Genomic DNA, 24,817 nt, shown 5'->3' on the forward strand with positions numbered 1-24,817 from the left:
GTAAAAATAACTTCCTATTAACAGTTCAATTGCTTAGAACTCCTGACCAAATAATGGACTGTGAGAGACATACTGTTCAAAAGCTGTCAGCTAGAAATGAAGTAGTAAACTTTGTTATCCTCAAAGAAGCCAACAAAAAAAAGTGAGATCAACAAAAAGCAGCCTAAAAGTCCTGTTTAAGCAAGGACAGAAAAACAAGTAAGTTTTATCAACACATACACTAATGACAGACAGAGGAGAAAACTGGAAGGATTTATTTTCTGGCTAACTATGTAAGAAGATCAGAATGGCACTAAGCTGAAAGAAAGGTTTAACTGCAGAAAAATTTGATCTTTTACTGGGAGATGGAGGGAAACAATGGCCTAAATAAAATATTTCAATCTGGAAAAGAATTTGATCAAGAACTTCCAAATTTTGAAGGTTTAAAAATAAAACCAAATCTAGTTCAGCTTGGATTTAAATCTGCTCAAGACTCCTAGCTGTATTTCATGAAAAAATAATGTGATCATAATGAAGGGTTTTGACAATTTTTACTCTCAAAAACTTGATGATTTTGACTAGCTAGTAGCCTACTCAAAACTTTATATCTTATCTACATTACTGTTTATTGACTATGCTGTATGCAAGATTTCAGCAAATTGTAAGTGAATACACTGGGCCCGGGTTGTGGTTTCAGAAAGGGGTTCAGACAAGGAAGAAGTGGTATTTCAGTGAAGAGTAAAGCAAGCATTTTACCAAACGTACCTGTTTCCTTTTGCATTATCCAGACTTTAAGCTCTATCAGGCTGTGAGCATAAAAGCATTTATCCTCTCGTAAGCAGCCATAATGTACCTCATGTCTGCACAGGTCAAGCTGACATCGAACTTGAAAAGGGCGAATTTTGGAATATTTCACCATAGTTTCACGCAGACTGTGGACAAGGCACCTGTTTTGGAAACAGTTCCCAGAAGGAAGGAGCATCTAATTATCATTTATTTCTAGGCTGAGTAAAACAACATCACAAAACAGTACTCTTGTGAAATCTAGAAGTCTATCTTCTGCAAAGCATTACTGAACTGCATCACTGGTTTCCAAGAGGGAAAGTACATCATGTCCACTTTCAAGTGCATATCATGAGCTAATTACAAAAAGCAAGTACTTATTCTTTTGTAGAGCACCATTAAAGAAAGAGTTGATGCATCACAGTAGCAGCCTAGCTCTTACAGCTGTAGTGTTTTCCTCAATATAGGGAAGTGGAAGACAAATAAAAGGATTAAAAATGCTCCCACTTACATTTCCATCATAAAAAAATGTAAGCCTATTAATTCTCCAAAACTTAATTAACATCATTGCCACTATGCCACTTTGCTATCTTTCAAAGAATAATTATAAACACTTTTCTTACACTATTTTTTAACAGCTGGATTTATAAGGAGTACAGTCTATTTCAGACACTGTAATTAAGTCAAACCTGTTCTTAACCAGCTGAGTTAAAACTACAGAAAAATAAGCAAAACAGACTGAACAAAGAGCAAACTTATTAATTCCTCCTGTATTAATTTACCATGACATATCTGTGTGTGACATCACACACCAATGCTCACTAGATAGAAAAGCTATTAACAAACTGACACCAAACAAGTAAGATTCAAACATGAGGGTGGATACCGCTATTTTTGAATGCGTTGATAAAGAAATGGTTCACTTTCAATTTAGTTACAGTCCTTGTTCAGCAAGTTTGTCTTAGCAATACCACCAAATCATAACAGTTAACAAGGACGAGAATCAACGGGTAAGAAATGAAAAACAGTATTAAACAGAATGCCCCAAAACCTTTGCTTTTAATTTGAAACTTGAAGAGATGGGATTTCAGACATACTTGTTATCTTCAAAGTCATGCATAGCAGGGTGAGAACAAGAAGACGAGTTATCCTTGTTCCTTTTGCTTATTATTCTTGGTTTGTGATCAAAACATTTCTGGAATACAAAAACTAGGTCATTATAGAGTATGTATTTTATATACTTTTAAATATACCTTACCTTAAAGATTTTAAGAGACTTCAACTACTCTCTAAAGATAGCCAGATTACTGAACATGCATTTCAAAATTTAAGAAATAGTCATGCATGAACCACAGCATTTCTTTCAAAGTAATTTTCTTATCTATTATCATTTTTATTGTGTCATTAGAAATAAAGGAGCACCTCACAAAGAAACATAAATAATCCATGATGTTCTTGAAGAAGCTGGGACACAGTCAAGTTGATCTTTCCATTTCCCCCAAAAAGAGACTCTCGGCTGAAGGCTCCTTTGCGCTCCAGTGTCCATACATCGATCTCCTCTTGGCAATACGCAAACGTGCAGTGACCAGGATATCTGCATTCCTCTTCAGCAGCAACATCTAGAATGGTAACATTGAATATGACATTGCTTTCACACAAAACTTTTATCTTATTTATCTTAAAATATCCACTATCTCAATTTCAAATGTTTTTAATAAAGAAGCTACATCTGTTGTAAAAGGATTATGGAAGTCCTCTGACAAAAGAAAAACCTTACACTGAAATAAATTAGAAAGGCTGAAGCACAACTCCATCAACTATCCTTCTCTGGTCTAGGCAACAATGCTCAGAACTCAGAATACCTTTTGCTTAAACACAGCTGTTAATTCATGCAAGAGTTATCTTGCTTAGATCATAAGTAGAGACTCATGCTGCCGAAGTCTAACAAGAATGCTCTTCTTTTTTTGTTGCTCTTTCTTTTAAGAGTAATAGCCCAGCGCTAGGAAGCAAAGTTATTCACGGACAACAGTATGGAAGTACAGTGCATGTTCTCTAAATAATCCCATTAATGGTGAAAATATGGCTCTCTTTACAGCCTCAGAAAATATAAACAACTCAGTGAACTTCATTCTCTGTCTTCCATGAGCAAGTATAAAAACTCAGTCTGTACTTCACTGTGGAAAAGCTAAACTATGTTATTTTGACTGCAGACATTACCATTTTACTATATGTAGTGCGTACCTTTACATATATAATACGGTCCCACGTACTGTGTCTTTGTTGGTCTGGGACGTATTTTTTTCCATGATTTATCTTCAGAGTTTTTTATCCTGCCAATTAGAATATCCTTCTTACATTTATGTTCTAAACTGGGATGGTAAGCGTAATCCAGTAATTTAGGACCTGAAACAACCACAGAAAATTGCTTATATTTGCATATATTGGAACATACTTTAAATATTTCCATACATAGGCTGGCACATAATCCCAAAGCAAAATACACAAATACACAAATACACTGAATAGAGTTCCTACTTGTACCAGCAACTCTGAAGAACCAAAAGTCATCAACAGCCATGTTGAGCAGAATAGAAAAAGACTGAATACTTACAAAAGGACCAGTCTCGGCATGGAAAAAGCCCAGCAGTTATATGGGGAGGGATGATGTGTTACAACCTTAAGATTACTTTGGAACACCAACAACTTGCCACTTTTTTCCAAATTCCAAAGTACACATTTACATAACACCAATTTAAAACTTAACTTGCTTTTTTATAAGTTGTCAATGCAGATGAATTCCAAGGATCAGTAAATGGCTCTCTCAACCTTCAGCTTTTATTGTATTAGAATAGTTACTATGTTTAGAGATAAAACACGCTAGGTAATGAGTATGCACGTGCCAAAAATATAAATGCAAATACCAGAATTTTGTGACTTTGGAAATAAAAACACATCTAGCTTTAAATTCTGTCTTTAGGATGATACTACAGTGAAGATTACCACCAAAATGAAGACTCTTAAGACAAGCAATGATCAGTGAATTTTGTTATTTAAGGGACTGCAAAACCAAGAATGTGACTGTTCCCCTGGACAAGAAACTGATGAAGAGTACAATTCAAAAGTAGGTAGTAAAAGCAGGAGACATGTAATGGCTTTGATAGAGATGCAATGAAACAGAAGAAATAGATGCTTTGATGCAAAAAGTGAAGCTAGAAACATGCTATGTGCTTCCACAAGTATTTCATAGCATCTGCTTTTAGCAGAACATAGGGGGTTTTCAAATACTATTTCATGGATTTTTCTTGTAAAAAAACCCAAAAACCCAATATGTAAGTTCTTAAAACTACAGCAGTCATCCCCTATGTGTCTTGATACAATTCTTTACAGTATATATCAATATCAGTGACACCTATAACGTGAAACAAGATGTTCGTTTTTAAGATTTGTCTTAATAAAAGCTATTGTCTCTAGAATATGGCTCTATTTAACAGCAACAGCTCAGGCCTAAAAAGGATTAGTTATATTAAAGCCCAATATTGGTTAAGATACTTTCAGTCAATAAAGTGGAGTTAATTATTACAAAGATTTGGAAGCCTCAGATTATGATTTAGAATTAGTTTGAAAGAACAATAAAACAGATGGGATGTGAAGGTTACCAGGCACTCTGAACTGCAGTTCAATTCCCCATGGCCAATCAGAGAGAGTATTGCAAGTTTTTTTTAGTCTTGAGCAAAGGTGTCATTCTTCACAGTACCCTGGGGGCTGGGAGGAAAGCGAATACAGAGCGTGAATGACCTTACATACAGGTGGGTGAAAGCGTGTGGTGATTTGTGGTGGGCTTAGGAATCAAGAATATATTAGGACAAGAAATAAAGACAAGAAGAAAGATGATAAAACAGTTGTTGAAACATTTTACCAGTTCCTTAACCATAAGATCATACTACATCTGCAAAGAACAAGTCAGGATTAACACTACTTAGAAGCCAACAGCATTTTAACTTAAGAACACTGAAGTTCTAAAGGTATGCTTTTATATTTTTTAAAAATCAACCCAACTGAGTCCAAAAGCCCCTTACCTTTTTTGACAAAACATAACTGGCAGGCCTGTCTTAGCTCATGTGTGCCTTCTAGTGGGTTTCTTCCCGCAAGTGCTGAGCATACAGGTATATTAGCAGTTGCACTGCTAAAAACATTTGAAAAGTCATTTCTAGTTTGGCCTGCAATTCCCATGTAGTTTTCAGACCCAAACAAACTACTAGGGCCATTTATCTGTTGGAACAAAGCATATTTTTACTTGATCCATATACTTATCTAAAACTAAAATTTATCCTACTGAATTATTCTTTAAAGCATATGAAAGACTACACACACACACAAAAATCAAAATATAAATTTAAAAACAGGTCTAAGAAGGGGACAAAGAGATTTTACAAAAGCCATATACCCAGCACAGACTAAGCACATAACAAGATCCAACCAGGCACAGGGAAAAGAACAGGCTAATTATTGCTACATCCTGGCTCACAAGGATGCAATCCTTCAAGCACCCTTCCCCACATAATCAATGGCCAGCAGCATGATTGAAAATATATAGCATGACTAGAATACAGAGACCAGATGGATTCTCAGACACAAGGTGATCTTTGCTCTGCTCCTTTACTAGGACAGTTCTCCAGTATTCCTAGTCTTTGGCACTCGGATCATAAGAGATTTCCTCTCTCTCAGGTTGGTTATTTTACACTTCCAAGTCTTTTACAAGTTCCTCAGAATGGAAAAGTGGCTATGACAGCAGGCAAGGTTTGCATTTATAGAACAAGCTTTACAGATCTTCTCATGTGTTCAGTTACTTTTGCTGTGAGCTACTGTACAATTGTCTTTCAGCCAGAATCACGTTTTAATGGTACAAGTGCCATATTTTTAAAAATAGAAACTTCTACTGTGAAAACTATGATCTTAGTTTAAGCCTTCAAATTGTTAACATTTGAACTGATGTGAAAGAAAACACAGAAAACACTTACAAACAATGGGGAATTATTGCTGCTAAGTGTTGGTGTGCCATCTCTAGAAGCTGAACTTGAGAGGTCTAAAGGAACACAAAGAAGTTTTAATTATTTCAGTTCACAAAATATCCTATGCAAAAAAAAATATTTATCATTCCTGAGAAGTAAAAGTATCAAAAGGTTGGTCTTCAGACAAACACCAAGGGGGTTTCTTTATTTGCTATGTTTTGCATTCTGTAAAAGCCCATTTTAAACATCTGGGCTAAAAACTTACTAGGTAATCATCTTCCATGTAATTATCTGATTAACATCAACCATAGCTTCACAGGCATATGCTGAAGCAACATGAAACTGTTTGTGCAGTACAAGAAGGATAGATAGATAAGCAATACCTGCCTATCAAAAATGAGATGAAAGATGGGTAAGAGGATTGTTCTATTTTTACTTTTGTGAATTTGGCTTTGTTCTAAAGAGAGCACATTCCTGTAAGGCTAGTAATTAGAGAAAGAACTTTCTCTTTTCTACTTCACTGACTGTTTGTATCTTGTTATTTCACTACATAATTCACATAAAAATTCACAGGAAAAAAGAGGCTTATGAAAAATGGAAGCAAGGACAGGTGGCCTGGGATGAATACAGAGATGTTGTCCGGGAAGTTAGGGACCAAGTTAGGAAAGCTAAGGCCCAATTGGAGCTAAACTTGGCTAGGGATGTTAAAGATAACACGAAGGGATTTTATAGGTATGTAGCAGCTAGGGACAATGTAGGCCCCCTCCAGAAGCTTCCAGGAGAACTGGCTACACAGGACTTGGAGAAGGCTGAGGTTCTGAATGGCTTCTTTGCCTCTCCAGGGAAGTCTTGGATGCAGTGATCACGAGATGGTTGAATTCAAGGTCCTCAAGACAGTGAGAAGAGCGTGCAGTAAGCTCACTGCCCTGGACTTCAAGAGAGCAGACTCTGGGCTCTTCAGGAACCTGCTTAGCAAGGTTCCATGGGATATAGCCCTAGAGGGTAAGGGGGTCCCAAGACTCTTGGTTAACATTCAAGGATCACCTGCTACAAGCTCAGAAGTGTTGCATCCTGACTAGAACGAAGTGCAGCAGGAGGGCCAGGAGACCCCCTTGGATGGATAAGGAGCTGCTGAGAAAAATTCACAAGAAAAAAAGAGGCTTATAAAAGGTGGAAGAAAGGACAGGTGGCCTGGGATGAATACAGGGATGTTGTCCGGGAAGTTAGGGACCAAGTTAGGAAAGCTAAGGCCCAATTGGAGCTAAACTTGGCAAGGGATGTTAAAGATAATAGGAAAGGATTTTATAGGTATGTAGTGGCTAAAAGACTAAGGACAATGTAGGCCCCCTCCGGAAACTTTCGGGAGAGCTGGCTACACAGGACTTGGAGAAGGCTGAGGTTCTGAATGGCTTCTTTGCCTCGGTCTTCACTGGCAAAGGCTCTGACCACAGCACCCAAGTCTTGGAAGGCAGATGCAGGTACTGTGAAAACCTAGACCTTGTGCCCACTGTAGGGGAGGATCTGGTTCAAGACCATCTTAAGAACCTGAATGTACACACGTCCATGGGACCTGATGAAATCCATCCGCGGTTCCTGAAGGAGCTGGAGAATGAAGTTGCAAAGCCACTGGCCATCATATTTGAACAATCATGGCAGTCAGGTGAAGTTCCTGATGACTGGAAAAAGGGAAATATAACCCCCATTTTCAAGAAGGGGAAAATGGATGACCCAGGGAATTACAGACCAGTCAGTCTCACCTCTGTGCCTGGCAAAATCTGGGAGCAGATTCTCCTGGAAGGCATGCTAGGGCACATGAAAAACAACAAGTGACAGCCAGCATGGCTTCACTAGGGCAAAATCCTGCCTGACCAATTTGGTGGCCTTCTATGACGGGGCTACAAAGTGATGGACAGGGGTGGAGCAGTTGACTTGTGCAAAGCATTCGACACTATCCCACATGACATCCTTGTCTCTAAATTGGAGTGTCAACAATTTGATAGGTGAACCACTTGGTGGATAAAGAACTGTCTGGATGGTCGCACTCAAAGAGTTGTGGTCAACGGTTTAATGTCCAGCTGGAGACCAGTAACGAGTGGTGTCCCTCAGGGATCGGTGTTGGGACCGGTCTTGTTTAATATCTTTGTTGCTGACATGGACAATGGAATTGAGTGTGCCCTCAGCAAGTTTGCCAATGACACCAAGTTGTGTGGTTCTGTTGATACGCTGGAGGGAAGGAATGCCTTGACACGCTTGTGAGGTGGGCTGATGCCAACCTCATGAAGTTTAACCATGCCAAGTGCAAGGTCCTACACCTTGGTCAGAGCAATCCCAGGCACAGCTACAGGTTGGGCAAAAAGGAAATTCATGGTAGTCTTGCAGAGAAGGACTTGGGAGTGTAAGTCAATGAGAAAATGAACATGAGCCAACTTCAGTGTGTGCTCATAGCCCAGAAAGCCAACCGTATCCTGGGCTGCATCAAAAGGAGCGTGACCAGCAGGTCAAAGGAGGTGATCCTGCCCCTCTACTCTGCTCTTGTGACACCTCACTTGGAGTGTTGCGTGCAGTTCTGGTGTCCTCAACATAGAAAGGACATGGAACTGTTAGAACAAGTCCAGAGGAGGACCACGAGGATGATCAGGGGACTGGAGCACCTCCCATATGAAGATAGGCTGAGAAAGTTGGGGCTGTTCAGCCTGGAGAAGAGAAGGCTGCATGGAGACCTCATAGCAGTCTTCCAGTATCTGAAGGGGGCCTGCAGGAATGTTGGAGAGGGACTATTCATTAGGGACGGTAGTGATAGGACAAGGGGTAGCAGGTTGAAACTTAAACAGCAGAGGTTTAGACTGGATATAAGGAATTCTTTGCTGTTACGGTGGTGAGGTACTGGAATGGGTTGCCCAGGGAGGTTGTGAATGCTCCATCCTTGGCAGTTTTCAAGTCCAGGTTGGACAAAGTCTTGGGTGACATGGTTTAGTGTGAGGTGTCCCTGCCCATGGCAGGGGGGTTGGAACTAGATGATCTTAAGGTCCTTTCCACCCCTAACTATTCTATGATTCTATAATAACAGTCCCCAGAGTTTGAATTCAAACATGCATTACTGGTATGCTTTAAGAGCACAGTTTTATTAATCTTTTAGGATTCTTGTTTATTGTTAAATCATAAGAAATGTTTTAAGTTATAACATCTTTGTTTAAAGGAAAAAAAAAGTTTGTAAGAACACAGTTCCTTCTTCCTACTTATCCACCCGAAACAAATGACTTGCACAATAAATGCAGTAAAAACTGAACAGAGGAAGCTTGGAATATGTTTATGCAGACCCAAGTAAACAAAAGCTTTATTTATAAATTCTTGTGTACAACCAATGTTGGTTATCAATACTCTCAAAAATTGTGAGCATATATCAAATGTTATTTAAGTGTTAAATAATAGTGAATAGTTGTGAAAACTCATTTAAAAGAAGAAGCCAGTTGGCTCATGCACAACTCTCACTATGACAGGTTAAATATTGAGCCTCATTTCTTACCTCTTTTTGGGTCACTGATTGAAAAGGTGCTTAATGGTGAACAAAAATTTTCCAGTGAAGAAGCCAAAGGCTGTGAAAAGATTTCTGAAAGAGAAGGTGAAGGAACAAATCCTGCACTAACTGGTAGTGTCCCCAACAAGGAGGCAGAGAAAGGTACAGTAGGAGTCACACTTCCTGTGGGAATTGGTCCTCTGACTCCCGCAGTTTGCTGGGGAAAAAAAAAAAAAAAAAAAAGAATTTAAAGAAAATGTTCACACAGAAAAAAAAAGAATTCCTCAAGAACACAATCTGCAATAGCATTTCTCTTAGTAACATTAATGCAAAGTTTTTATAAACCTACTGAAAAGCAACAATAAAAGGCACACTACAGTACTGCAGTACTGAACAGAGCTACAGTGTACTTAGAGGACTACAGTGATCAAACCCTAAACCTGTCCTAATGCAAGGAATTACCCACAAATCAACCACTTCAGTGGTTCAGTTAGCTGAAGTTTATTAACTTACTAAATTTGGGATTTATTCATGAATCAGATCAGAGCTAAATTTCCAAATTATGTTAAAAATATAAGACAAGAGGGAAGAGTAGAAAGAGTCAGGAATCGACATGATTTTTTTTCTAAATAAAGAGAATTCAAATTGCAGTAAAGTACAGTTAGCTTTGAAATAAATCATCAGAAACAATAAAATGATACTATACTCTGCAAAGGGCAGATCACCTTCTCCCATCTACCCCTGAAAAAGAACCTATCCTTCCACATACCTCTGCTAAAGACATACTAAGTGGGGGAGTTTTCCTTCCCTCTCTCTGCCATCTCAAGAGGCTTCCTCCTTGTCTGGAGGTTGAACAAATAACATCTGCACAGGGTCTGGCCAATGTGAAATTCCCTATGTTCCCCAAGTTGCTAGCCTACAACTCGCTCAAGATTCTACACTACACAGGACTGCAGCCAATCTTGGAAGATTGTATTGCTTCCTGGTTTTCACTACAGCAAACTTCCCAGGCTTTATTAAAAGTAATTAATTGCTACATTTTCAAAATACTTTCTACAAAATAAAACACATGAAACAGAAAACTAAAGTCCAAGCATTTTTTATTTTAAGATTTCCAACTGCATCCACATCCAAATGAAGAACTGAAATCACAACTAACTGAAGAATTAAATATGCCTCAGCCTCATTCAACATTGCATACTAATGGCTCCAAATGACCAACAGGGCCACAGCAGACAGTCAGTAACCTTGCTAATCAGTTCAGACATCTCCGCTCATCAATCAGAGCCCTTATTTTGACTAATAGTTGAGGAACTCTTCTGTATGCTTCACAGTCTGTTCTAGCTTTGGAATGGTGGTGTAATTAAGAACAACTCTTCATGTGCCTAAATTAATAATCTCTTCTAAAACATTGAAAATAAGACTCATGATGGTATAACTATTTCTGGTTATCCAGGAGGTGGACCTGGACAACGCTCTGATTGCAGAGATACGAATGAATGCATTAGAAGACCACAGCACAAGTACTACTCTCCTGCAAAGCTAATAGCATATGTTTAACTACAGTTTCTACTCCTACAGGGTCAGCACTACAACACACTCTCAGGTTCTGAGAGGATTTATTTCATAAAAAATACTCTGACAGAAGAAAACAAAAACATCTCCCAGAAAAAACAACATACTAGCCCAGACTTCAAATATCTATGTCAGTCTTTCCCGGAAGTAGTATCCCTCCCACTGTCGTAGTACTGGTAGTAGTGTAGCAGTATTTCCGAAGTACTGTCTCTCCCCCAGCAACCTCACTTGTGTTTTCCATCACACAAAAGCAATGTAATTGTCCCTGGAGCTCTGCTGGGCCCTGGTACGTCTACAGCCACATCTGCAAGACTTTGCACCTGCGAAAATCAACCTGACTGTGCACGCACAAAGCTCAACATAACCAGAAAAGGTAACTCACATTTCACTGCTAGCCCACAGGATAAAAATACAAGATCCTACTCACAAGGCCAGTCTTTTGAGAATGAAAACAAACAAAAAAGTCTTACCATTACACTTTCATCTGGATCAGGCACAGAATCAAGTAATTCATCAAGTTCTTCCCCAATAATTATATCTCCATCTCCATAATCTAAACATGGTTCTGACATAGAGAAAGAAACATTTCCTCCATTTGCCAGCACTGCAGATGGCAAAGAAACCTTTTCCACTTGAAGAGGCATAATAGAAGGTAAAGATGGTACTTGTACTGATGACACTTTAGACACTTCAAAGTTTGTTGAAGAAGTAGCAGAAACCATCTCTTGCTTCTGGTCAGATAAATCTGAAACAGTTAAGATGGGCATGACTGGAACTTTTGTTCAAAGATGTAATAATACCTTGGATAACTTTTACCCTGGGGGTGAGGGAGTGGAGAAACATGAAGAATGTTTAAGCAAAGCCACATTAAATATTGATAACTTCCATTAACTTCCAGTTCATGTGTACCTGTATCTCAAGTGTTTATATATTACTCAAACTAAAAAAAAAAAAGACAGGAAAAGTTAGAGACCTGATACTCCACTAAATCTCTGGCATATTCTCCCCTCCCTATTTTTCCAACTTAGAGAGAACAGTATGAGACAAATGCTATAGGAACAGTTACAATCATATTGAGTTGAAGAGACTGAAAGGAAATTTGCTTAGGCACTTAAATATGTAGTTTTAGATATAAACAGATCAGAGTTTTTACCACAGATCTTTCAAATGACAAGATGAATTTTCTCAATACAACATATATGTATGGCACATCTAGCTTCCTAGGTTGTAACACAAGACTCACCTAACTCAATATCTTCTACAGAAGAATTCTGTAAGTGAGAAAAAGAAAATACCTCTCAGCACTTTTCATAAGAGCAATTAAAAATCTTCAAATAAATATTCAGATTAAGAATGTAAGTCCTCACACTTGAATTTGTGAAGTGTAACAGAATTTAGGTAATTTTTTTAGATAAAGGATCTATTTGCAGACTGAAATCAACTCACAGGGTCACTAAGAATCTGCAACCAACCACTCAAAGGAATGAAAAAAGTCTAAACAGGACCTTAAATGAGCTGCTCCTATACTGCCTCATTCATTTACAGATGAACTGTCTACGCTCCCATGAAAAAGGTCTGTAAGATGAGCTCCTCGTCATTATTGCTCCTCAGACACAGTACAAACAGCAAGATAAATGCAAGTTCAGCTGCTAATAAAGGTTATTATTTGGACAAATGCATAAATCAAAAGGGATTTTATGGCAGTATGCTTCACTTTGATAACTGTCAACAAAGTGAAATAAATAAATCAATCAGCGTATTAACTATACCCTTGCCTCAAGGCATTAAAAGTAAATATATTCATTGCACTGGATTTAATGATTTAGCTAACATTCTACAAAGCTGACTTACATCCAAGTCTGCCTTACATATACAGCAAAACGAAACACAAAGATCAACAGAACCCTAAAGACCAAATTAACAGCATCTTACATAAAATGCCAGTTGCACCATTTTCACTTCATTATTGTGAAATTATGAGATTATTCCCTGCACTCTAAAGTCAGCTTGCTCTTTGAGCATATAAAACCTTACCTGAGTTGATACGTCACTAGAAACTGAATTGGAGGAGGGTGGCTGCAATGAGAAGATGCCTTCATTAAATACAAAGTGGTTATTAAGACAGGGAAACCTCAATGTTAAAATAAAAATCTTACCTTTGCTCTTACATATGCTTTCCTTATTTTTAACCCTAGTTTTTGAGCTAGTTCCTGGGTAAGCTTAATCACACTTTCATCCTAAAAGACATAAATAAAGTTTCATAATTTACATGTATTTTCATCTAGTCAAGATACCTGTTTACATCTCAGTCTGTATTCTGCAATATGCCTACATGCAGGATGTCTCTTAATGCAGCTTTATTCTTTCACAAACGTATGCAAGCTAATGCTGAAAGATACTACTACCTTCAAGCAAAACGTCCAAAACACCTGGAATTAAAGGAAGAAAAAAAAAAGCCAGAAAACAGACTGAATCCTTCTCTTCCATTTAACTCATTTTAAAATAATGTAAAGATTTTTCCAAAACCAGAGAAATAGGATTTTTTGTGGGTGGGTATTTTTTGTTTGGTCATCTGGGGAGGGTGTTTGTTCTTTGAGTGAATGGGGGTGGGGGGTTGTTTTGTTTTTATACAAATTGAGAGCCACATTTCTGATTACCATGTCAGCTACTACATAACACTACTGAATATGTAATGGCAACTCCATATGTTGGCAGTAACTCCATCATACAATTAAAAAAGTTGAGTTAAAAGCCTGTTCATATTTCACTCTGCTCTACAGCTACAATAATTACTCAGTTAAATGATTTTAAGATTTAGCTTCCAGAGTGTCCCCTACTGCTAGGAAAGGCTATTATTAAGGCATATTAACTTGAAGTGAAAACATTCAGATCTAGAGGTGCAAAGTGAAAACCCAAAGTCCAGTATTACACATTCAGATAAACCGCTTGTATCTTTGGAAACACAGCTGAAACCCACTCTAAATCAAGAGGTAAACCTATGCTCAACAGTTTGTCTAGCTGTAATTTTCATATAATATTCTGTTCTGTGATCAGTCAATTTTAAGCAAAGCATGTAAAGTTTTACACCAGCATTTTAGTTCAAATCTGAAATGCATTTCTAAAGTGAAATCTCTGTATCCTCCTTACTCACTGCATTTTAGTTTGCATTACAAATGTCTCAGAGAGCCAAATTAATTTTGGATGAAATTAAATCGAAGGTGCTGTAGGAGTGTTCTTGAAAAAAAACAAAACAAAACCAAAAACCCTCCAAAAATGAAACCAAAACACACACCAGAAAAAAACTAAACAAAATCACCATGAACAACCATGGGATTCTCAGTACCAGCATTTCAGTTTAGAGATCCTCTCCTATTATACCACACGCTGCTTGCTAATATAGATATAGCCTGAGTGGAGGTGCATAGCAAGCTATTAAGATGAGGACAATACACAGGCAAGAATGTTACTAGACACTTAGAAACCTAAAATACAGTTTTCAAAAAAAAAAAAAAAACAGTATTGTACATTATAATTATGAGGGGTTGTTCTCTTTATGTTGTAAGTACATCTCTGACTGTAGAGAATTTGAAACTATTAATTCAGTGGTTCCAGTGTTTATTTCAAAAGTTTTTGGCACTTGACCCCCACTGCAAAGTGACTATTTCTTTTGCTGAAAGTTAAAATAACAAACTGAGCTTGCGGATGATAATCTCTGCTATCAGTCTTCACTTCCATAACAAGAAGTAATTCTTGGAAGAATAAAAAATACTGCATTAAAAAAAAACAACAAAAAAACCCAAAAGAAAAAACCTTCAATGGTCTTGATATAAGTATTTGTTTTCTGTATTAAATATTTAAATACCAATCATCAGTATACAATTTACCTACCTGTGGCACAGCAAGAGAGCATTTTGCTACAGCATCATAAGCCTTCTTGTACCTTCCCAGTTCATTCAAAGCTTTTGCTTTCCTATAGAGAGCTCTGAAATTGTTTTCATTCAATCTTAATGCTACTTCACAGTCTTCTAGAACTTTTTCATGCAATCCCTATGAGGAGCAAAAAAAAAGTAATAAGACATTTATCAGAACTTTATAATCAAAACACCAAATTGAAACTATTACATAAAGGTACTGAAACACTGTAAAATATGCAGCAAGGCCACTCACACTGCATTTTTAAGTTTTGCTAAGCCAACAATTTACACAATTAAAAACAAGCAGGGATGTCATTCATGTAAAATCTAGCGACATTTATGAAGACAATTCAGCTCTTTCATAAGAGCCATCTTATTCCACAGAGAAAGCAGTAGACTCGGGTGCAAACAGTAGTATAAATGGATAAAAACATTGGTCCACCAACTTCCAAGCCTAGTATGACTCCTTTATATTAATATTTTAGTATTAGTAACCAAAAATATCTCAAGAACTATACTTGTAAAAGGAAGATATTAAAGAATATGGCAAAATGATGATTTGAAACATGCCAGTTCTCAATCCAACACCAAAAGCTTTCCACTCACTAAGAAACTTCCTATGTCTTCATACTCTGTTAGCAAACTGTTCTACAGAAATCATAGTTTAAACAGAAGCTTACCATATTTGAAAAACATGCTATCCTGTTCACATGTAGCTTCTCCAAAATATCATCAGAAACATGGATTTCTTCAGAATTAGCATAATCAGCTATGTTTATAGCTTCTGTATAGTGACTCAGTGATCCTCTCCAATCACCTTCTCGATATACATCATTCCCCTCATTAAAAAGATTTCTAACAAGCCCTCGTATAAATAGCTGGAACAAAGAAAAGAAACACCCATTAGCAGCAGTTTTGTTGTTTATCTTCCATGTTTCCAAAAACATTTTTAAATAGAAAATTTATACTGGTGGCTTCAGGGAATCAAAATGAAATGCTAAACTTCTGTTTACATTAGTATTTTTCTTCCGACATTTGTCCAAGACAATTTCTAATATTCAACACCCCAATACAAGCAAATAAGAGAGCAGCTGAACTACTGATAACAGAATTACTTTGTATAATTAACTTAAGAAAAAACATGTATGTTTCATACATTCTTCTAGCAAGTAGCAGCCATAGCAACTGGCAGACCACTAGTATATAAAGGTTGCAAATTAAATGCTTTTCTTAATGTAAAATGTGAAAGATTGCATTTTTATCTAATATGTTCTCAAATCCAATGAAACCACCTACCATTGAATAAAAATGCTAAGATGAGTCTGAGCATATAAGTGAAAAATTATGCAAAATAATAACATGTACAGAAACAAAATATGCTTTTAAGATTTATGTGACTGAGGTCCTTTTATCTCACTTTTGCTCTGCTACCCTAGATTTTTCTCAGAATAGCATATTGCTTTATCCAATGAATGCCTCAAATTCATCTCTAACATCAACAGAGAAAGAGTTAATCTAACTGTTATAGAAGTGAATTATAGGTATCAAATATCTGAACACTTGAATCACAATGCAAGTAGTCCTCCTGTTTCAATACTGAGACACTGTAATTTACCACTCATACTATATCATTACTTAAATGATTAAAACCAAGAACAAATAAAATAAGACAGGCCCACATTAAAAACTCTTCTGGAAATGCAAAAGTAATTTCATTACCTCATATTGTTCTTGTGTCCCCGGATATGGCAAAGTAGACCTAGAAAGACGAAATTACAGAGTGTTACATACATTTCTTAAAAGACAGTCACATCGGAGAATACTGGTTCTTACTAAAAACAATCTTACTTCCTGCAACAGGCAAATCTTTCAATTCTGTCTACAGCCTGTCCTGAAAAAGGGGAATGTGCTGTAGATAAGTTTTGATTAAAGAACTGTGTTTTCTTATTACTGATAACTTATTTTCATTTAAAGTTACATAGCCAGCCTTAACTCTGCTGTTCAAAATGTATTAAGGTTTTAAATGCTTTAAAACCTCAATTTAAAAACAATTTCCTTTCTCCCCTCCACTGTAGAGAAGCAGGCAACATATGAGGAGACCTGCAATCTTCTTGTAAATATTTTCATCAAGTGACAGATTATCTGTCAAAAGAACACATCAATTTTAATTAAGCCATACCAGTGATACTACAGGAATTTTAAGAGTTCTTTTGTAGGACAAAAACCAGATTTTCTCTAGCACAGAACAGAGGTATTTACTTCTAACTTTTCAGGAATAAAACCAGGAACCCTTTACCTTACCATATCTGAGAATCTGTTTCAGAACAATTTGTAAAAGGACAGGTTTCTTTTTCCTTGGATTTTCTTGTTGTTTTTATTTATTTTTTTTTTAAGAATGCCTTACATGAACAGTGAATTAGTGTGAAATTTTGCAATGATTTTAAGCTATCCTGGGCCGTTTTGAGAAGACTCTGGCATAGACACAAATGAAAATTAGCTATTAAGATAATTTTTTCATTAGGTTAACTTTTAGCTCCAGTTGAAACATTTAGGTAGTTGTGAAAAAACCATCCCTTTCAGTAGCAACCTAGTCTTATGTGTAGCTGCCCAGAAGTATAAGGTGGATTTTCAGGCTATCAACATTTTCCACCCACCAGAAAAATTCAGTGCTGGTATTTCTCAAAGACAGACAAGGAATGCCCTCCCACTTTCAATCTGCTCTCTTTTAGAACAACTAGGGTTTCTGTCTTTTCTTCAAGACTGCTCCCCATTTCTATATTAGTGTTAGCAAATATTCTGAGGAGAAACACGGATCCTCCTTTTTCTCTTTCCTCCACTGGTAACATATTAAAAGGACTTTCCCAGAGCTATCCATCTCATATATATATACACATGTATAAGCATAAAAGAATAAAACCACAAAATCATACTCTATAAATTGGAGTCCTTTCTTAATGTCCTGTTGTCTAGTGCTTCTCTCTTCCGACACATTGGACATGTTATCCTGAACATCCACTTTTCGGATATGCCACTCCTCAAAAAGGAAGAAAGATAAATGGCTGTTAAAATACAGCAGTTTTCATTCAGACCAGAAAGATCCAACCTCACATCAACACTAAGTCTATTATGCAACACTTAGCAGAAGCACTGAACAGCAACATAAGTAGAAGCCCCAGGTCAGAACCAACACCTCTTTTGTCAATAGCCAGTTACACACTTCTACAGAAAACATTTATTCCAATTTCTACTTTCTCTTTAGGTTTCCACTTATTTACTTTCCATGATGCAGAGTTATGTTAGTGAAACTGAACCACATTACAAGGGCAGATTGCATGGATTACTGCTAAACCAACCTAAGGTTCCACACTGTCCCCTTTTTGATAGCTTTATACTTCTTTTATTTGTTTGCTGAAGTAGAAATAAACTCAAGAACCCGGTATGTTTATTAATAAAATCCAAAGAAAACTACCATTAAGTCTCATTCTAGAGTCTCATCATCACCCAAACACCAAGGTGTAACTAGAAGCAAAACACTACTGCTTTAATAACATCTATCAATTGCTGGTAGCTTCCAAGGTGAAAACCTTGGAAACTACAAGCAGCAAAGGCTACCTACTTCATTTGAAAAAAATTATCAACTTGACATTTCCATCCAATTTAAGTATCCTGAATCAGTGATTCTATTTTTTTTTTTTTCCTTCATGTCTTTCACTTACTGGACCTACAAATATTCAGAGTAAACAGGCTAAACTCATCTGTATAACCTTCAAGATAATGCTGTTAAGTCTGATTTCACAGCTGCACAGTTGGGACTAATTGCAACGTAAGAACACAACTTTTTTTACAACAAAGATCAGCAAGACAAAGTTTTCTTCTGAAAACACTGAAATTTAGAAAAAGGCTTTTAGCTTAAGGAAATGCATATTTTTCTGAAAATTACTTTTTTGTAGGAATTTATAGTTGTTTTTTTTTTAAAAAAAGGGCTACATGCAGTACATTCCTGTTAGTCTAGAAATAGCCAGTATTTTTGTGCCAGGTTACAATTTCACATCCATGACTGAAGAATGAAAACAAAGTAAACCAAAAACCAAAATAACCCCCAGCAAACTCAACAAAATCCCAAATGAGAAGAGAAACTGGTTGGAGAAGATACCCTGCTTTCTCCAAATTACCTGGAATAATGAAACAATCCGATGAGCTTTCAGATCTAGTATTTGCAAATCTTTCCAAAACACCTTAAACAACCATAAGAAGCCTACACCATTTAAAGTGACAGTCCTACTGTAGCACATTCCTAAAATGGGCATTAGAAACCAAGTAATTTTCTTCAGGTCACTAAGCAAATTAATGGAAGTACTCCAAGGTCCCCATTTCACCTCACTTCCCACCAAGACATCTAGTATCAATAAGTTTTGAAAAAGTAAAAGTAAAATCAGTCTGTAGATAAATAAATCAGTCTGCATCATGGGCAGTTACAGTAGCTCACTACCAGGAATTGTTCAGATACTGCTTGTTTAGGTATATAAACAGCACTCGCTAATCTATTCTCCAAAAGGAAATAACCATGAACACCTTTTGTAAATGTTTTTCAGTTCCACAAGTTAGTAATACATACTGTGCTTTTGGCATACATATGAAAGACTTACAAGATAAATGTTTTAATGTGTAACAACAGCATATATATGAAGAAATCTAAATATAAATGGCAAATTTATTTGGTATCTGAGTATTTTTTATTTACATGTTCATGATTCACATTTTAAGAATTCAAAGAATAAGACATTTTCACACTAGCCAAAGACAGCAGCAAATATCAGCATATGCTTTCCCATCAAAATAGCAAGCTATGTAAAACATGCTTTAGTCCCCTAAATTAAAAACTGACAAAGTAATACCTTGCCAACACAAGAGTCTTACATACATCAAGATCTGGGCAAGTGTTAAGATCAGGTTTACTAATTTTAAGCAAGCCCAATACTCCACACCAACAACTTGAAAACAGATGAAAAACATCCAAAACAGTAACAACCATATTTATCACCTCTAGTATAAATATTAAGGAATAAATGATATATTGAAACTTGAGGATTTGCAGATCCTATTTCTCCATAACAATTAAGTTAATGGAAACATTACAGACTGGCATCACAGATAAAAGAATAGCTAGCAAGTGATGAACATATGTGAGTGGTGTAATTTATTACTCAAAGCAGTTTTCTATTTTTTTCCCTACTTACTCATTTGCACCCATAAAATATTCAGGCAAAAATTATCTTTCCTTAACATACTCTGACAGTCACATTGCCCCAACATTTGATGATTTTTTCAGAGATAATTTTTTCAGATAGCACCTCTAACAGCATCTCTCCCATCCAAATTATCCTTAGATCCTCTTCAGCAACCAGGAACACATTATACTCAGTTATTATACAAGGCAGACAACAACATCTTGATTTTTAATGCCATTCATTTTTAAAGTGTAAAAAGACCCACCTGTTTAGCAACAGCTTTTCTCCTCCATCTGCAGGGGCAGAATTTAAAACAAATATACATATGTGCATACATTTAAAAAGTTAAAATTTTGCATTGATGCTTATAATAATTACTAGAAGAGCAAAACCTATACTGTTGTTTCACTCTGTGCAATTCACTGAAAGAGGGAATAGGAAAGAAAGGGAAAGGAAATAGTATGGGATCTGAAAAAGTAAAAAAGCAGACTAATGTGTCAGTAATTAAGGCCATGGGCAGAACTGACTGTTGCACTCCTGAGGTATTCAAGGTAAGTTTTAAAGGACATGCACAATATTTAGCATATGCCTGGCACCATCTTTCAGTCAGAAAGGCTTTGAACACAACAACTGCTAGATCATCTTGCAAAGCAGAACAGATCTTTGGAATACAAGTCAATAAATTCATACAGGATGCAGATAATTGAGTTTTTCCATCAGATGAATACAGGCCTTGGTTATTCTGAAAAGGAAGGTCACACTCCCTAAAACTTTGGCCTAGTCTTTCCATTTCTGAATTGCAAATCCAGGCACCAAGTATTTACAGTTTGCCAGGCACACAAGTTCCCTCAACTGAAAACTCAGTCCCAAAGGACAGGGAACTGGGCAGGACTGATCCTTTCTTCTGCTGCATATAGTTGTGAAGACAGCTTATGTAGAGAAGAATGAAGAATAGAGGAAAATTCATTAATATTATCTGGGGATGAGAACTACCAGCACTGGGAGCTTCATCTGACCAAGTAATTCTGTTATTGCTCATTACTGACATTAATGGCTTCAGCTATTATAAATACTTCAAATAAGCATTCTTTGCACCTTCAGGCTTAAATGCTGCAAACAACTGGATGTCAGTGGTCCTTCCTACACTTCCTTCTCCACAGAACCAAAACTTAAAAACTAAGTGCAGTGTGTAGACACATTCTTTTAAGAAACAGAGGCATATCCCCTTGCCATAAATCACTGAGTTCACTATTAATATGATGACTGAGTTACAGGAATCTCAAATTAGATCTTGAATAGTACAAAGCACATTGAAAATGTTATCATGATTGCTGCTGATAGATCTCTGCCAGCCTCAGCGATTCAACTGAATTATGAATCTTGGGGCTGGTATGAGTCTAGTGAAGATCACAGTGAGCACAGAGGTCCCTTATGTATTCTCACATCAGCCTTCTCCCCTCTTCATGGCAGTCAGGAGAGAAGGCAACAAGCTCAAAATAGTATCAAATCTCTCAAAAATTAACCCATGATCTACAGCATCATATGTCACAACTTTGACCAGCAATCAGAAAATAGTGAATCCAGATGCCTGTCTGTAAAATGAAAACATAAACAGTTCACCAATGTTTCCAAATAGCAAAACTGTACCCCAGAAAGAGACGTTACACTCTGGGTGCTAGAATAACAGGAATACTGCAAAGAAAGCAGGGAAGACTAAAACAGCAGGAGTGAATATAAAAGGCAGACAGTATAAAACCCTTCTGCCTACATGAAATGAAAGCTCATCTGTCCTGGGTTCAGCTGTAACAGTTATTTTTTTCTCCTTTTAATAGCTGGTGCAATGCTGGTCCTGGGTTCAGCTGTAACAGTTATTTTTTTCTCCTTTTAATAGCTGGTGCAATGCTGTATTTTTTTGCTTTAGCCTGAGAACAATGCTGGTAACACACCAGTGTTTTTAGCTGTTGCTAAGTAATGTTTACTCTGATCAAGGACTTTTCAGTCTCATGCTTTGAAAGTGAGGAGGGACACGGGAAGCCAGGAGGAAGCAGAGACAGGACACCTGACCCAAACTAGCCAAAGGGGTATTCCATTCCACAGCATGTCATGCCTAGTATATAAACTGGGAGGAGTCACCCGGAAGGCCCAGATCACTGCTTGGGTCAGCCTGAGTATCAGTTGGTGGGTGGTGAGCAATTGTATTGTGCATCACTTGTGTTTATTGTTTTCCCTTTCCCATTTTATATGCTCTCCCCTTGTTATTTCCCTTATCATTATTATTATTGGTGGTAGCAGCAGTGGTTTGTGTTATACCTTAGTTACTGGACTGCTCTTATCTCAACCCGTGGGAGTTACATTCTTTCAATTCTCGTCCCCATTCCCCCAGGAGCTGGGGGAGGTAGGGGGGTAGAAAACCAGCGGCTGCGTAGTTCCAAGTCACCAGCTGAGCTTAAACCATGACACCATCTCTGCTGCTACCTCCTGCTTTTGTAAGAGCAGCAACAAGCATAATGTGCTCAGGCACCTGGATCCAAACAGCTCTCCCTATACGTATGGTTCCCACCCAGGGGCACAGGACAGGAGACCCAGACCTCAGCAGAGACAAGTGAGGACAGGAGACGGTTGCCGTGCAGCTACACCCCAGCTGCTTCCTAGAGAGGAGTCACTGCCCAAACCAGCTCCAGCCCAGCCAAAAATCAAACTGGACATCAAACACCTACCCAACACAGAACAAGCCTAATCTAGGCAGATATCTCAAAGCAGTTTTATTGCCCACCCTAACCTCCTCAACAGTTTAAATGAATAACTGCAGATAATAAACTACAGTACTTTACAGAGACTGCAAACTGCTCAACAAGACTTGGACTAGCATCACGATGAGGAAGGGAAAATAGAAATTTTAATACAAAGGCTTTTTAGAAATATCTCCCTCAGACAGCAAAACCACAAAACATTCCATGTGCCCGCTCGTGCATCACTGGGCCGTTACATGAGGCATTTCAAACATGCAACACACTTTGGGAAACAGGGAAAGCAGCACATGACACATGTTTCAACCGTTTTAATTCTTCTGCTTAATCTAACACTTCTGGACACAACCACACAATTCTGTCAGCTGAAATAAATCACTTAATACAGACATAACTTGGTTTCAGTTCTTATTTTTGTGAAGAGAAACAGACTACTGTCAAAATTAAACACCTAAATAAAACAAGTGAAGCCAAATGAAACCAAATACACAGCAACAGTTTAACAACTCTTAATCTCACATTCTTTATTTATCTTAACTGTTCAGTTGCATCTCTTCCCACCTGTTCCCTACCCACAAACTAATGAGATACTGTTCAAGGTTTGCTTTCTATTTTCATAGCTTTCCTACATTTATTTTTTAATTAAAAAAAAATCCTTGAAAGAGACAGAAGAGAACAAAGATACTCTATAAAATACCTTCATTTCCTAGCAAATTAGGAAGGGTGGGAGACTTTGGTTTAGTTCCCTTGGACATTTCATTTACAACAGACCCACAGTTTGAGCAGAATGACCGTCGTAACAATAAATCCAGATTTATCAACAGAATTTATACCAGGATAAGATTTGGTAATCGACTTTGATGACTGTAATTGAAAATCTTTGGGTTGGTTTTTTGTTTGGTCTTTACTTCCCGCAATACAATTATGACTCTGTTGCAACAACAGCGCTGCCTCACCGGGAGCACTGTTTAACACATAGCAGCAATGGAAAACGGAGTTGCTTTTCCCCTCAGCGTACGAACGCGAGCGCAAATAACAGCGGGCACAGAACTACTGAAAAACTCGGCTCGGCCGAGGCGGCCGCAGCGGCTGCCCAGGAGGAGGCGGGGAAGGGCGGGACACTGTCCCGCTGCGGGCCGCTGTCACCGCTTCGCTCTCTACTTTCCCCGCCAAGCGTCAGGACTCATTCCCGTCCCAGCGCAACAGGCGAGTTCTTAAACCACCCGCTTTCCAGCAGAGCGGCCGCCGCCAGCCCGCCGGGCCCGGCTCCCGCCAGCGGACCGTGAGCCCCTCAGCGCCGCCGCCCGCGCCACACCGGCCCCGGCCCACCCGCCACTGCTGCCTTTGTTCGCACCAACCGGCTCCTGATCGCAGCCGGAGACCCCTTCCCCAGGGGCGCCCTCCTCCAGCGGAACCGCAAAGGGCCGCAGCCGGCCGCGCCCGCCGGAGAGCCGCCCCTCAGGCGGAGGGGCCCCACCGCGCGCGGGGAACCGGAGCGCGGATCTCACAAACACAAACGCAAGCACGCGCACCCACGCGCACACGCGCACCCAGCCGCGCGGCCCTACCTGCCCCTCAAGCCCGCGGGAGCGCAGCGCCGCGGAAGGTGGAGCCAGCGAGCCGGGAGCGCGACAGCGGCAGCGGCACCCACAGCAGCACCAGCAGCAGCGATAACAGCGACAACACCGCCCCCGCCCCGCCCTCAGCAGCGCCACCGCTTCCTGCCCTCCCCGGAGCGCGCCCTCTGCCGCTGGGAGGCCGCGGGCATGGCCCGCCCGCGATTGGCAGGACTCTGACGGCTTGGGGTTTTCCCATTGGTTCGTCACCCTTGTTTTGGAAACCGGCACTTCTGATTGGTATCTGCTGTGTAAAGGACTTGCTGCTAATTGGTTGGTTGTCTAGGGCTCTCTTGCCGCCCTTCCCCAGGCCTCGTCAGGGCCTTGTATGTGCCGCGCCGCGCACTTTCCGGCACCCCCATTAGCTCTTCCGGAAGCCGCTTGACGCGGGTAACCAGCTCACGGCGCCCTATGGGAGACCCCACGCCCAGTGATGTCACTCTCCCGTTGTC

General features: G+C 38.6%; 1 protein-coding gene across 2 annotated transcripts in view; it reads right to left on the minus strand.

Moving 5' to 3' along the window:
* The window catches only part of ZC3H7A (zinc finger CCCH-type containing 7A), a 31,554-nt gene extending 7,130 nt beyond the window's left edge, over positions 1–24,424 (minus strand). Inside the window, exons 1-16 of one of the 2 annotated variants that reach the window (XM_005150689.3) lie at positions 24,318–24,424; positions 17,705–17,808; positions 16,494–16,533; positions 15,455–15,652; positions 14,749–14,907; positions 13,017–13,097; positions 12,895–12,936; positions 12,104–12,131; positions 11,331–11,605; positions 9,295–9,502; positions 5,781–5,845; positions 4,839–5,031; positions 3,004–3,165; positions 2,185–2,381; positions 1,860–1,957; positions 745–926 (exon numbers count right to left, since the gene is read on the minus strand). In XM_005150689.3, the coding sequence (XP_005150746.1) occupies positions 745–926; positions 1,860–1,957; positions 2,185–2,381; positions 3,004–3,165; positions 4,839–5,031; positions 5,781–5,845; positions 9,295–9,502; positions 11,331–11,605; positions 12,104–12,131; positions 12,895–12,936; positions 13,017–13,097; positions 14,749–14,907; positions 15,455–15,652; positions 16,494–16,533; positions 17,705–17,772 (1,996 nt within the window). In that variant the 5' untranslated portion in view covers positions 17,773–17,808; positions 24,318–24,424. The remainder of the gene's footprint in view (positions 1–744; positions 927–1,859; positions 1,958–2,184; positions 2,382–3,003; positions 3,166–4,838; positions 5,032–5,780; positions 5,846–9,294; positions 9,503–11,330; positions 11,606–12,103; positions 12,132–12,894; positions 12,937–13,016; positions 13,098–14,748; positions 14,908–15,454; positions 15,653–16,493; positions 16,534–17,704; positions 17,809–24,317) is intronic. The other variant, XM_031050321.2, reaches the window with a different exon arrangement.
* Between the last annotated feature and the right edge of the window lie 393 nt (positions 24,425–24,817).

This window comes from Melopsittacus undulatus, chromosome 8 (assembly GCF_012275295.1).
Source record: "Melopsittacus undulatus isolate bMelUnd1 chromosome 8, bMelUnd1.mat.Z, whole genome shotgun sequence".
Taxonomy (NCBI): Eukaryota; Metazoa; Chordata; class Aves; order Psittaciformes; family Psittaculidae; genus Melopsittacus; species Melopsittacus undulatus.